The 12819-nt window shown below is 39.8% G+C and overlaps 1 protein-coding gene across 1 annotated transcript; it reads left to right on the top strand.

The window, feature by feature from the left end:
- Positions 1-1292: 1292 nt before the first annotated feature.
- LOC104615617 (serine/threonine-protein phosphatase 6 regulatory ankyrin repeat subunit B) lies at positions 1293-11891 on the top strand (the record flags this gene model as incomplete). The annotated part of the gene is made up of 6 exons (XM_010283549.1): positions 1293-1493; positions 3018-3105; positions 5302-5444; positions 6848-7060; positions 8519-8597; positions 11773-11891. Coding segments are annotated over 6 exons (843 nt in total), but the record flags the coding sequence as incomplete, so codon positions are not given.
- Between the last annotated feature and the right edge of the window lie 928 nt (positions 11892-12819).

Below are 12819 nucleotides of genomic sequence, written 5' to 3'. Positions count from 1 at the left end.
GTGAAGTTGAGCCTGGGAAGAAGGGATGGGTTGGGGGGAAGGTGTTTTAAAATTTAGTTTTATTTCTCATTACCCTACTCTGATTTGACTGGTAATAAATTAAATTAATCTCCCCAAGTCGAGTCTGTTCTGCCCGCAACGGTAACTGGTGAGTGATCTCTCCTTGTCCTTATATCGACCCACGAGCCTTTTGTTATATTCTCTCCCCACTGTCCAGCTGAGGAGGGGAGCGATAGAGCGGCTTCGGTGGGCACCAGGCATCCAGCCAGGGTCAACCAGCCACAGCTTACCAGAAAAATTTTCAGCTTATGGAAAAAGAATGAGGTATTATGTAGGACTAAGGCTCTCCCACTTGCCAGCTGTGAGTTGTAGTTAGCAGACAAGGCTACTTGAATGCTACTGTGTCCCAGTAGTTCCTTTGTATTTTGTTTGTTTATGGGGTAAAAAGGAAGAAGAAACAAAATGTAGTTTTGAGAGAGACTTGTTTTTTCGTCTGACTTGCTTAATGGCAGATGCATGAGTAGAAGCAGAAAAGAACTGATTGTGAATTATCCAGTGAGACGGTCTCTCAAGAAAGAACAGTACATTTTCTCACTGGGAAATACTCACTTTTAACCAACAAAATTAACCTTAAAAGATGTTGTTTGGTCTCAGGCTGACAGAATGGATGTTGCGGTGAAGACTCTTGGCCTATGCTTAGCCCTTGGGGAGGGAAGGAATGCTAATGCTAACTTCAGGACACCAGCATCAACCCTTGCCTGTGATTCTCATGTTTTTGCAAAGCTAAAATTTTCTTTTCACATATTCTGTTTTATTTTCTCATTTTTCCTGTTTATAAATAAAACTTACAGAAATTTGCTATGATTTTACTGTCCAAAATGATGTGCTTTTCATTTTGTAAATAATTTCTGTAACACTGAGCTCAAATAAGTACGCTCATTTCTTCAATGAGAGCACAGTTATGATGACTGAGGTACTGAAGGTTAATCAGCCAAACAGGTGGTACTGAAGGTTAATCAACCAAACAGGTTGGGCTCTCTGCATAGGCAGCTTTGTACATCCTAAAATCAAATTGGGAAATTTTATTGTGAGGACACTGCTCTAGATGACAGCAAAGGTGATGTGTACTCTGGCATTTGAACCAACAATTTTGATAAATGTTTCCCTCCTCCTGGCCATGTCTGACATGCGTAAGGAATATGCATAGGTAATATGATCGAGCTGTCAAGAAAGGTGGGCTGTGTTCTTATTCAAACTGCTTGGTTATGGATATAACTGTGTTGCCATTGCAGGAAGCAGTGCAAGTATTGATTAAGCACTCGGCCGATGTCAATGCTCGGGACAAGAACTGGCAGACACCGTTGCACGTGGCGGCTGCGAACAAGGCAGTGAAGTGTGCGGAAGTCATCATCCCCATGCTGAGCAGTGTCAACGTCTCTGACCGAGGGGGGCGGACAGCATTACACCATGCAGCTCTGAATGGCCACATTGAGGTGAGTTATTTAAGAGTGTAGTGGATTGTTGGTTTATTTATTTTTTTTCCTGGTTCAAACAGTTGACCTGCTGTGGCTGGGTCTAGACTGACCCCCATGATGCCTATCATTCAGCTGCTTCCAAATTGTGTGACCAGTTTCCTACCTGCAGAAATGAGACAGTGGCTGGGAAGTACCAGTGCTGAGCCGGCATGCAAGTGAGGTGTGCATGCAGACGTGGAGAGCTGGCTGTGCCACCAGCTCTGGCAACTCAGGTGTGTCCTTGGCTCTTTTGAGCTTGACTGCCTGCAAAATTAAGAGTGTCAGAATGGAAAGAAGGGAAAACGGGTGGATTAATTTCATATGGAAGAAATGTTCAGCTGCGTGAGATCCAGTCGGTCTGCTTTTCTAATTAGTCTTATAGAAAATGTGCTTCTGGTTTTTCTACTTATCTTATACAAGCAAACCCTTCTAGTCTAATTACTGTTTCTATATTAAAAAAACGATACTTTTGTAAATAAAGCCCCTATGTAAAGAGTTTTGCTGGCATCTTTAGGTCTGGCTGTAAGGATCCTCGTTCACCCATTCCACACCTGAAGTTCTAGCTAGTGAATAAAAACTCTTAGACTGGAACAGTAGGCTTCTGTCAGGAAGAGAAATGGTGGTTCCTGTAAAATGATGATGGTGTTTGGCCTTTAAAATACTGCTCTATAGGAAAGAGATAGTAATGCTTGAGTCTAACCATCATAATCTAAAGCTCCTGAGCTTTTGGATAGAGTATATCAGAAATGTTAACTGAATATACGCTGTTATTAGCCGATCTCTGTGGCAAAGCAGTGTACAAGAGAAAGACAATCACCCAGCTCTGTACCTTATGATTTTAAAATTTTTTCAGCAAAAGACAGTTGTTGAATGTGTTTTCCATTCAGTTTCCTTTCTTTTTTTCCCTGATTTTTCTTACGTTTAATGTTGGATGATTAGCAATGGGGAAAGCAGCTTTTCACCTCTTAGGCATGCTGCCTAAAAGGCCGGCGTTGTATGCGAAGCAGCCTGGTGCCTGTCCATGCTGCCATGGGCACATGGGTATGTAATGAAAATCATTGTGGCGTGGCAAGAAATAGACACTCCTTGTTAAAAGATCAAGCAGATTTTAGGGTTTGTTACCTCACAGTCTGGAGGAATCTTGTCCCAATCCACAAGAAAACCCCTTAAATTGGTCTTAACAGTAAAAAGTAAGAACGATGTTTCTCTTCCAGGCCTGTTTCTCTTCCAGGTTGTTTACCAAGCTGAATTTGAAGCACACTGGAGTAGCAGCACCCTGCATGCTCAGCCCCCTCTGTGGACACAGAACTTGTCCTGGTTACTTGTGGCTGCCACTGATCCATGTCATTAATGCACACAGCTTTGAACAGTATCTGTGTAATTCACAAATTAATTGTTCTAAAGCAAGATTTTGTGATCCCAGCTTTATTGCTAGAATGATTTGTTATGAACTGTTGTGTGTGTTATCTAGAGGGTTGGTTTACTTATTGTTGTTACTTCTAGATGGTGAACTTGCTCTTAGCCAAGGGGGCAAACATCAATGCTTTTGACAAAAAGGACAGAAGAGCTCTTCACTGGGCAGCATACATGGGTAAGGCTTGGGCTGTTGCTCCTTCTTTTTAATTTCCTATTCACAAACCAACAGCGTGTTTTAAAATGGACAAGAGCAGACCTGGACATGAAAAGTGAGTGTTGTATTTACCCTGAAGAGGGAAGGGTTCAGCTGATCTAAATACACACTGTCCATTTACGATTTTGCAGCTGGTGAGAAATTGGCTGTGATTTCCTGTTTAACACAGTTAATTGTGAGCTTTTTGTGTTTCTTTTTTCATTTTGGTTAATTCCAGCCTGAAGTATATTTGGGCTTGAAAAAGTACAGGTTATATTTGTTTCAGTTTTTGCTAAAAACTATTTTATGTAAATTGCAGATAAATACGATCATAAATTTTGCTATTTATCTATGTTTATAAGTAGCTAAGTTTTGATATTGTTAGGAATTGCCTCACAGGCTTTCTTCCTGTTAGGAGCAAATTGTCATCTTTTATTCCAGAGTGGACAAGAGCAACCGATTTGTTGATTCAAAACATCAGTGGTGTTATAAAATACTGCTTAATTAAATCAATTGACCTTATCACTCCTTTCAAGTTAAAGGGAAATTTCTTATAGTGGGGCATTATAATTTAAAAATACTAGAACATGATTGCCTGTGATGGTGGTCACACTTGTTCAAGAGCTTTCATTGGTCAAGCAGTGTATTCCAAATTATAATTTGTGAGGTGAGATAATAGGAGGTTTCAAACTGTGAGAAAAGCATATTATGCTTTTTTTTTATATACACAGACAGATGGAAAGACTCTTGCCAAGCAATGTGATTTGGCTTTTGAGCTAGCAAGCTTTGAACTCCACTCTGTAGAAGTGGAAGGCTTTTATATTGTGCTGTGCAATTCCACATCTCTATTGCTCTTAATTCTTTTCAGAAATTTGTTATGTACTTTTCAAAATATTTGGATAACATTTGAGGCCTAAATTAGCAATGGTATTTAGGAGTCGGTAGTGTAATTTGGACAGAATTTAGATAATGAGACCTGAGTATCTTATCCTATAAACCCTCACGTCATTTCTTCAGTGCTTATATATCTTTGGGCACTTTGGACTTTGTCCATAAAGTCTCCTAGGTCCTGCACATGACCAGAGCTGCCTCTGTCTTGAAAGTGCTGTACAACTCAGACGGTGCACAACTTTATATGGTGTTTGACAGTATACATTTTTAATTTTAAGACAGACAGCTCTGCTTCGACATGAAGCAATAAGGACTATTCCTCAGTTAGCTTTGATTTAATTTTGGTTGTTAGGGTACTATCTGGGAAGGCAGGCCAGATGGTTTGAGACCTTCAGAGGGAGGAGAGAACTGAAGATACAGGTGGGTTATAAGTTGCATTTTGAGATGCTCAGCCCTTCCTCTGTATTCTGTAGGGATACCCTAATTCAGGGGTAGGCATTTCACTCCTGAAGATGCATGTCCCTTCAATCAGGCAGTCAGCCCTCAATCTGTGTGACTGTTGAGGCTATTGCAATTATTTTAGTTTGCAGACTAACTATGTGTGTATAGACTATGAATTCAGATTCAAACATTTATATACCTATAATCAGGATTTTTTGCACAGTTTTGCTTTAATGATACAGTTTTGGAGAGTCAAAAACCTGATCCAAAGATCAGTGGATTCAGTAGAAATCTTGTGTTTGTATTGGTAGGCTTTGGATCAAATTCTGCACTCATTTGAAATTTAGTTTTCTGGGTCCTCAATGGTGCTAGAAAAGAGGATACCTTCATTTTACCATTTATTAAAGTTATTTTGTATTGCTAACAAAAAACAAGTGTTAGCAGCTGTGTTTGCAGATGACATCAACAGGATGCTGTTTTGGGAGATTTGCATTGTCATGCTCCTGTGCTCATGGTTCTTTGTCACAGGGAGAATAAAACACAAACTGTTATTTTTAGAGAAATAAATGGGAGAGAGGTGTGTTTTTGTTCTTTTAATGACTGGAAGACTAATTCGGTAAAGAGAAAGTTGACACATCTGATGAAGGTGAATGCATGGATTTCTTGACAAGGCCTGGAGCTAGGATTAAGAACATTTATGAAAATGTTTTTTTTCCCTTGTAAAACTGTGGGAGCATTGTGAAACAGCAGTGAAGGGGGCAGTGCATTAACAAGAAAACAGTATTTTGGGAGAACTGGTGCTGTAGGATGGTATACTCATTGATTACTATCTTTCATCTTTTGAAGGTCACCTGGAAGTTGTTGCCTTACTGATTAATCATGGTGCAGAAGTGACTTGTAAAGACAAGAAGGGTTACACCCCACTTCATGCAGCTGCATCCAATGGGCAGATTAACATTGTGAAACACCTCCTTAACCTGGGGGTAGAGGTATGTGGTAATGTGCTCTTTGTGGCTTCCATATTTCTCCATATTTGGAGATATTCTTTTTTTCTTTCTTATAGGTGCTGCTACAGACTTTGGCAGAGCTTCTAAAGAAAATAGTTCCCATTTTCTGGACCACATTGTGCTTTATGTGGTTTATTGGTTCAAGAGCCAGGAAAGATTCTGGAATAAAAAAATGTCTGATATGGACAGTAAATTCCAGACCACCTTGCTGAAGAAATCAGGAAATACATGCTGTTCCTGCAGAGGAAGATCGAATAATGCAATTTCCCTTGGCTCAGCATTCCCTTTGATATGATGAGTGGTTGTTCTCAACATATATACTGCATACTTTACTAAAGAGCAGTTCAGGCTGTTTAAGTTTAGGGACCTGTATTTCCGCTGTAGCTGACGGAGGGAAAGAGAAAAATTATTTTCACTCTGGAAAAGAACTTTTTTCCAGGGCATAGACTTCTCTTAGCATAATATTGTCAACTCAGTGGTTCAAAGCAGCAGTGAGATGACCAGAAGAGCCTGCACTGGTTAATCAGAGGTGTCAAATAAAGCCATTGTATTTGCCATTGCATTTTGATCTGACTTGACCTGCCAAAAAAATGTCAGAGGTCCGTGTTCACAGGCTGTTGACTGTGAAGTTGAAGGGGAATAGGTGTTTCCTGTTACTAGCAGTACTATGCTAATAACTACCTTTAACTTCCACATTCTCAACCACTAGGAATATGATCTTTGAGATGCCTGTGTTTCGTGGAAGGGTGTTCACGTCATCCCCAAGTCTTTTGTACAATCTGTCTTGTCCTATTTTACAGAACAGCAGCTGAATACTAAGCTGGTCATCAAGAAGTAACATAATCTTAATTACATCTTTATAATACTGAGCTCCTGAAAGTGGTTTCTTATTGAAGTGTAAATGGCTGTGCAGTTTCACATTCCCTTTACTCAGACACCTTCACTCCCTTCCCAACAGAAATCTATGAAAAGGGCTCTTGAGCTTGATTTTGTTCACAAAAATTCAATAGTTGGTGTTTTAATATTTTTTGAATAAAGAGTGTGAGCTTTTTATTTATCCTACTTTCCCACTTACATGTAAAAGCTTTCCAGCTTGTTAGGACTTTTGTCATCATCATCACCATTACATAGTCTTGCTGTCAGCTTTAAGCTTCCTACTGGCTTTTAGAAATTGCCAGTAGGATAAAGAGTTAATAATAGTAAAGGTAAAGCATTCCAAATTAAGCTCTCTGGGAGTATATTTTTGTCAATGAAATTTGCTGGTAAGAAATATGCCCTATGACATTTCAAGCCTCCAGCTATTTCCGTTTGCAGTATGTGATGCATTATGTAAAATGGTAAGCTGATGTCTGTAATTTTAACTATGTCTCCTTGTCTCATTTTAGATTGATGAAATGAACATCTATGGAAATACTGCACTTCACATTGCCTGTTACAACGGTCAGGATTCTGTCGTTAATGAGCTGATTGACTATGGTGCTAATGTAAATCAGCCTAATAATAATGGATTCACTCCCTTGCATTTTGCTGCTGCCTCCACTCATGGAGCCCTGTGTCTTGAACTACTAGTGAATAATGGGGCAGATGTTAACATTCAGGTAAAACTTGCATTGCAGCTCTTCAGTTTTACTTTATCCTATTTTGCATACCTCAGGAGACTGGAAACTATAATGACGAGTACAGCATGGCTTTAAATCCTTGATGGAAATAGAGTGATGCTGAGAACGTTGATCATTAAACTGTTTGGATGAGATTACTTCCCAGCAGAGGAGCTCTCAGTGCCTTGATAAACATAATAACAGCTTTAAACTCTTGGCCAGCCACTCTCCTGAAGGCTTGAACCGCTACTAAAATATAGTCCCAGGAGCTCTGTTAAAATGTTCTCTCAGGGAGTGGTGGTTAAGTCAAGGAACTATTCCTTTCTGGTGTTTTCCTTCTCCCTACAATATGGATTTAATTAAACCTGATTCTAAAATGTTCCTTTTGACTTACCCAGGAAAGTAAGAACTGAAGGTTGGTTGTTTACCTATTTTATAGCATGACTTTACAAAGTCTGATTCTGTTTAGGATATCTGAATGCTCTTGAGATGCAATTGATACATCTTGATGAAGCTGAAAGGGACTTGCTGTTATCCAGCAGAGGGTACTGGTATAGGTACCAGAAGACTTGAGATCTCTGAGTTCATATAAGATTTTGACTGCTTTATTTTAAACTCTGTGTGTTTCAGTTTCCCATCTGTAAAACTGGTCTCCTAGCATTTGACACCTCTGGCAAGTCCCTTGAGATCAGTGAATAGTCAGTGCACTATTTAAACTCAGAATTATTAAAATGAAATTAGGGATAGTGCTTGCCAATGAATGTGAAACCCCATGCCAATAAACATGAAGTGATGTGAGTGGTGAAGCTGGTACCCTTCCCTTGCTATTTTCTCAGCTTCTCGGCTTCCCCAATCTCTCTAGAACCCAAAACATTGATCTCAACTCATTATACCTTTCCTTTCTTATGCCTTCTCTGTTTTCTAATTGTCTTTTGTAGACAGCCTATTTTTGATTGCATGGAAATTTATTAACCAAAACTTTTTAATATAGTGGCTTTTATTCTGGGATTTATCTATAAAATGCAGATTGATAAACAGGATATAGTTCCTGAATCTCTCAGAGACTGCTTCTACTTAGCTTTATGGTTCCTTTGCTTTTCTTTATTCCCCTCATTGCAAGGGTTAGGGAAAATAATGACCGAGTGGGAAATGTTACTTAAAAATAATATTCAAGAATAATATGTCATATATCTGTAGGTTTTTAGCAGATAGTGTGTACAGCCAGGCTGTGAGGACAGGCTCCATGCCAGCTCACTTCCTACTCATTGATGAGGAACTGTTTTACTTGTGTGCTTATACCTTCTGCATTTACCATCACGCATAGATCCAGTCCTACAGACTTGTGAAGCCAGTGGAGTTTTTACCTCAAGAATAGCTGTAGGATGTTGAGCTGAGACTTCAAATTGTTACCACCGCTTTACATGTTAAATGGTTGGGTTTATGTTTTGTTTCTGTTAGAGTAAGGATGGGAAGAGCCCGCTGCACATGACAGCTGTCCATGGGAGGTTCACACGGTCGCAGACCCTCATTCAGAATGGTGAGTTTCTGTGCCTGTTCAACGACTCTCCAAAAGATTAGGCATTTCCAAGGTTGCAATTTGTAGTTCTTCCAACCCAGGGTCCCAAAGGCCTGAGAGCTGCTTAGGCTTTGAGCTGCACTGACAGCTCTCATTCCAGCATGTCATCTCAAGTTGAGATTTTGGTTGTTAACAAAATTGCACATTCTTCCAGCTGACAGTGGTCTGTTGTGATTCTTTACCTGAAAACAAGAGTTTGAAGCTGTATTTAGGTCTTTTTTCTGCTGAGAAGCCGGCACAACTGTCTTTCTCAAATTACTTAGAAACTTTTTCTTTTTTTAGTTTTTAGTTGTCCTCCCTTGGTGAGCCCTGGTGTTCTTAGAGCTCAAACCATTTTCTTGGCCCTCCACTCAGCACCTGTACTTCTCTTACCTCCCTTAGCTCCTCCCCTCACCACTATTAAGTGTTGAATAAGTATTCAGGAGGGTGGACCAGCACCACCGTGTTGTTCTGGCATAGTCAGGATTCCCGACTGTCAGTCATTTATCTGGTATCTCTTTTGTCCAAGAATACTACAGAGTATAACAAATATTATTGTTGGAGATGTGGCAGAGGCCTCTTTGCGATTGACAGAGGTTGCTATTACTGCTTGTTTACTTACACTTCCCAGCTTTGGCCACTATACCAGACAGGATGGTCTGGGGTTTGTTGGTTGGTTGGTTTTTTTGTTTGTTTTCCAAAATCCCAACCTTGGAACTTAAGTGTGAGATGTTGAAGATGGCTGAACAGTTATGCCATAAATGTAATGACACTTAAATTTACACAAGATTGTGTTTTAAAATGAAGGTCTTCAGTACATCATGCTTCTTTCAGGTCATCATGCAAATTGTTGTCCTATCTCTCCTTGGATAAATAAAACAGTAATAATTAAAGGAGTCTGGGCAAACTGGAGAAATTGTGCCTTAATGCCATTTTTAGCTGTTTAGTCAAATACGCTCTCTGACTTACAGCTGTTGTTTCCTCTCTGTTGGATTTGTGTGTGAAAGGACTGGCAGTTCTTCATCTGTCCTTCACGCCTCTCTACTCTTCTTCAAGTTACTTGGGTTTTGCTTCTTTCTTTCTTCATTTGCTACCCCTCTAATTTTAGTATTGTACACAGTTCTGATTGCAAGTGACTTTATGTCTCATTGCCATGGGATATTGTGGAAGAGAGAAATGTCAATGATTTAAATAGATGAAGTTTTGTTCTGCAGTACTTAATGAGTTGGCTAAAGATGCCTCAATTTCTGGCTGCTGTCTCTAGCAACTTTTAGAGGAAGAACGGATTACCTTAAAATTGGAAAACTGCAAATGTGATTCCCCATTTTAAAGATAGGTAAAAGAAAAGCTGGAGAATTTTTCATAGGTTAGCCAAAAATTCTGAAATGAGTGAATAAACAAACTATTTGTAAACACTTAGGGAGGAGTGGGCAATATCTGGCACAGATTTTGCAAGAGTAAAAGATGCTGAAACATCATAATTCTTTTATACAGCAGGGTAATAGGCTTTGTGAATACAGCACAGTTCTCTGACTTTTCTGTGGGCAGGTGGTGTTCGTGGAGACATCGCTGGTTGAGGCTCCACCCCAGGGAACCTCTTCCAGCATTTCACCAACCTTCATTTATCATTAGAAAAAATGCTGTTATGGTGCTTTACTAGAACTTCTTGTTGCAGTTAAAGTCCATTATCTCCTGCGAATAGTGGACATGCAGTAAATATTACCATATCCTGATGTTAGCAAGACTTTTTACATGCTTTCATAAAGTATTCTCACAGCAAACTAGTGGAGTGTTAAAATATTACAGTGTTGGTGCACAACTAGTTGAAAAACTACACTTAGAGATTAGTAATAAATGGATTGTTGTTGAAACGGAAGATGTATTGAGGGGGTTTTCAGTTTCCCTCCTGAGTCTGGAACTATCCAGTATTTTCATTAACAACTTGGATAGTGGAATAGAAAATGTGCTTTTAACATGTGGAGAAAACATAAAGTTGGGAGAGACTATTAGTTTGGCAGAAGGTGGAGTTAGAATGGAAAATGATCCTGTAAAATTTGAGACAGAAGTTGTAATGCAAGTGAAGGAAAGGAAAGATCCCCCACACAGGCAGGAGTATCAGTCGGACAAGTTAAGAACAGCAACAGCTGGGTGCATGGTGGTTCCTCAAGAAAGGATCTGGGGCTTGTACAGGATCAGAAGCTTGTTGACCACAAGCGCTTAAAAAAGCAAGCACCACAAGTGCTTAAAAAAAAAGATCAACAATGTACATGGTGCTGTACAATGTACAGGAGTGTATAGATAGGAGAGTAGCCAGCAGGCATGAAGTAATGCTTTTGCTCAGCTCAGCGTTGGGAGATGTCAGCTGTAGTACTGTTTCTGGCTTTTGACATTTTACTTCCAGAAGGATGTGGGCCAGCTGGAGAGAACTGGGGGAAGGACAAGAATAGTTGGAGTGCAGCAAACCTGACTTACAAGGAGAGACTGAAAAAATTACAGTTCCTTGGTCCAAAAAGAAAACAAGGACTTGATAGCAATCTTTGCATGGGTCAAAAGCCGCAGCAGAGAAGAAAGAAGTAATCTATTTTTCCTGCTTGTGAGGATAAAACACGAGATGACAGGCTTAAATTGCAACAGGAAAAGTTCTACTTAAGCACTGTTTGGTTGTTCATTGGTAAGACACAGAGAAGGCACACAACACGCTTGTTGTTTGCAGTGTGTTCCTGCTGGCCTCTTGAATGAACTCTGTTTAACATTGTTGTCATACAGGCAAGGTTGAGTGCCTGTAAGAATGCCCTTACGAATGAGGGCATAGTTTCAGCAGCTTATTTTGTTAGTTTAATTCAAGGCATCCATTTGTACTTTTAGATGAGCAGCAAACATGAATCATGTACTTGACCGTTGTGTGTCATCCTGTTCACCTATTTCCCACCATTTTCCCCCACCACTGCAGTTGGAGATGGAGGTGAAAATGCTGCTGCCAGACCACGTTCAGTACCAGTGGCTGACAACTGACAGCTTGCTGTGTGATGGTTCTTGGTCTCTGAAATTCAGTGTCTCTCTGGCTGGACTGGTTATGCTGCATTTCCTAGAGAGAAATAACGTCACTGGTTCATGCTTAATCTTTCAGTGTTAAACTGTATGAAAATGTCTTTCGCAGGAGGGGAAATTGACTGTGTTGATAAGGATGGTAACACGCCTCTGCACGTGGCTGCAAGATACGGACATGAGCTTTTGATTAACACCCTCATAACCAGCGGAGCTGATACTGCCAAGTAGGTGGCTGGAGGGGAGCTGTTTCTAATGATCAAGTCCAATGACTGGAAACAGAGTTACTCCTCAGGTTCTGAAGTGTGAAGGTTGAAATGGATAAGCATAATTGTACTGTACTTCAGTGGGGGACATGGGACTAAAATATGGACACTTGGGAAGTGTGGAGGGGAAGGAAGCCCTGCTAAGTTCCTGTTATTCCCAGTTACGTAGTGACAAGTAGTACAAGTACTGCTTCTTTTTCCTAAAGCATTGATGTGGCACAGTGGTATATAATGGACATGAAGTACATATACATAAAGTGCATCTTGGCCACAGTTATTCCAGAAAGTCTGTAGCAATGAGTTTGTATAGGAAACATAATTGAAAAAAAACTCAGATGCCTTCTAAGGGAAGTGTGCGCATATTCCTTAGTATCTAAATTAGCCTAATGTTTAGTGACCTGTCATACATGGTGATTATTCTTTTGTCGTGTATCTTTTGATATGATGTAGGATAACCAGCAGAAATGCATTGTTGCAAAGCAGATGTTACTAAGTATTTCTGATCTCAATATAGCTAGAGCCTGTCTTGATGTTGCATAGTTTCTGATATTCAGGTGGCTGAAATAATAGCACTTCTTTTACCTGATTTGTGAGTTTGGGAGTCTTTTTTGAATAGAATGACGAGAAGTTGAAATTAGACACACTTCTAAATGTTGTTAGTGCTTTCTGCTTCAATTAATTTTTTTGTTGGTTTTTTTTTTTCTCTTGCACATGTGTCAAGACTGTGCAACCACAATATGATGAGTATTGTCAACTCAAACATTGGCAGGTGCTTTATTTGTAAGAGTACTTGAGTATTGGTTAGTTATGTTCAGGTTCTTATGGTCTGTCAAAAGAAATAGCAAACATGAAGGTAAACAAAAGTGGACATGCAGTAAATATTACCATATCCT

The sequence above is a fragment of the Phaethon lepturus genome, unplaced genomic scaffold (assembly GCF_000687285.1).
Source record: "Phaethon lepturus isolate BGI_N335 unplaced genomic scaffold, ASM68728v1 scaffold56373, whole genome shotgun sequence".
Classification (NCBI taxonomy): Eukaryota; Metazoa; Chordata; class Aves; order Phaethontiformes; family Phaethontidae; genus Phaethon; species Phaethon lepturus.
The sequence above is the reverse complement of the archived record's forward strand: the minus strand, read 5'-3'. Positions and strand labels throughout refer to the sequence as shown.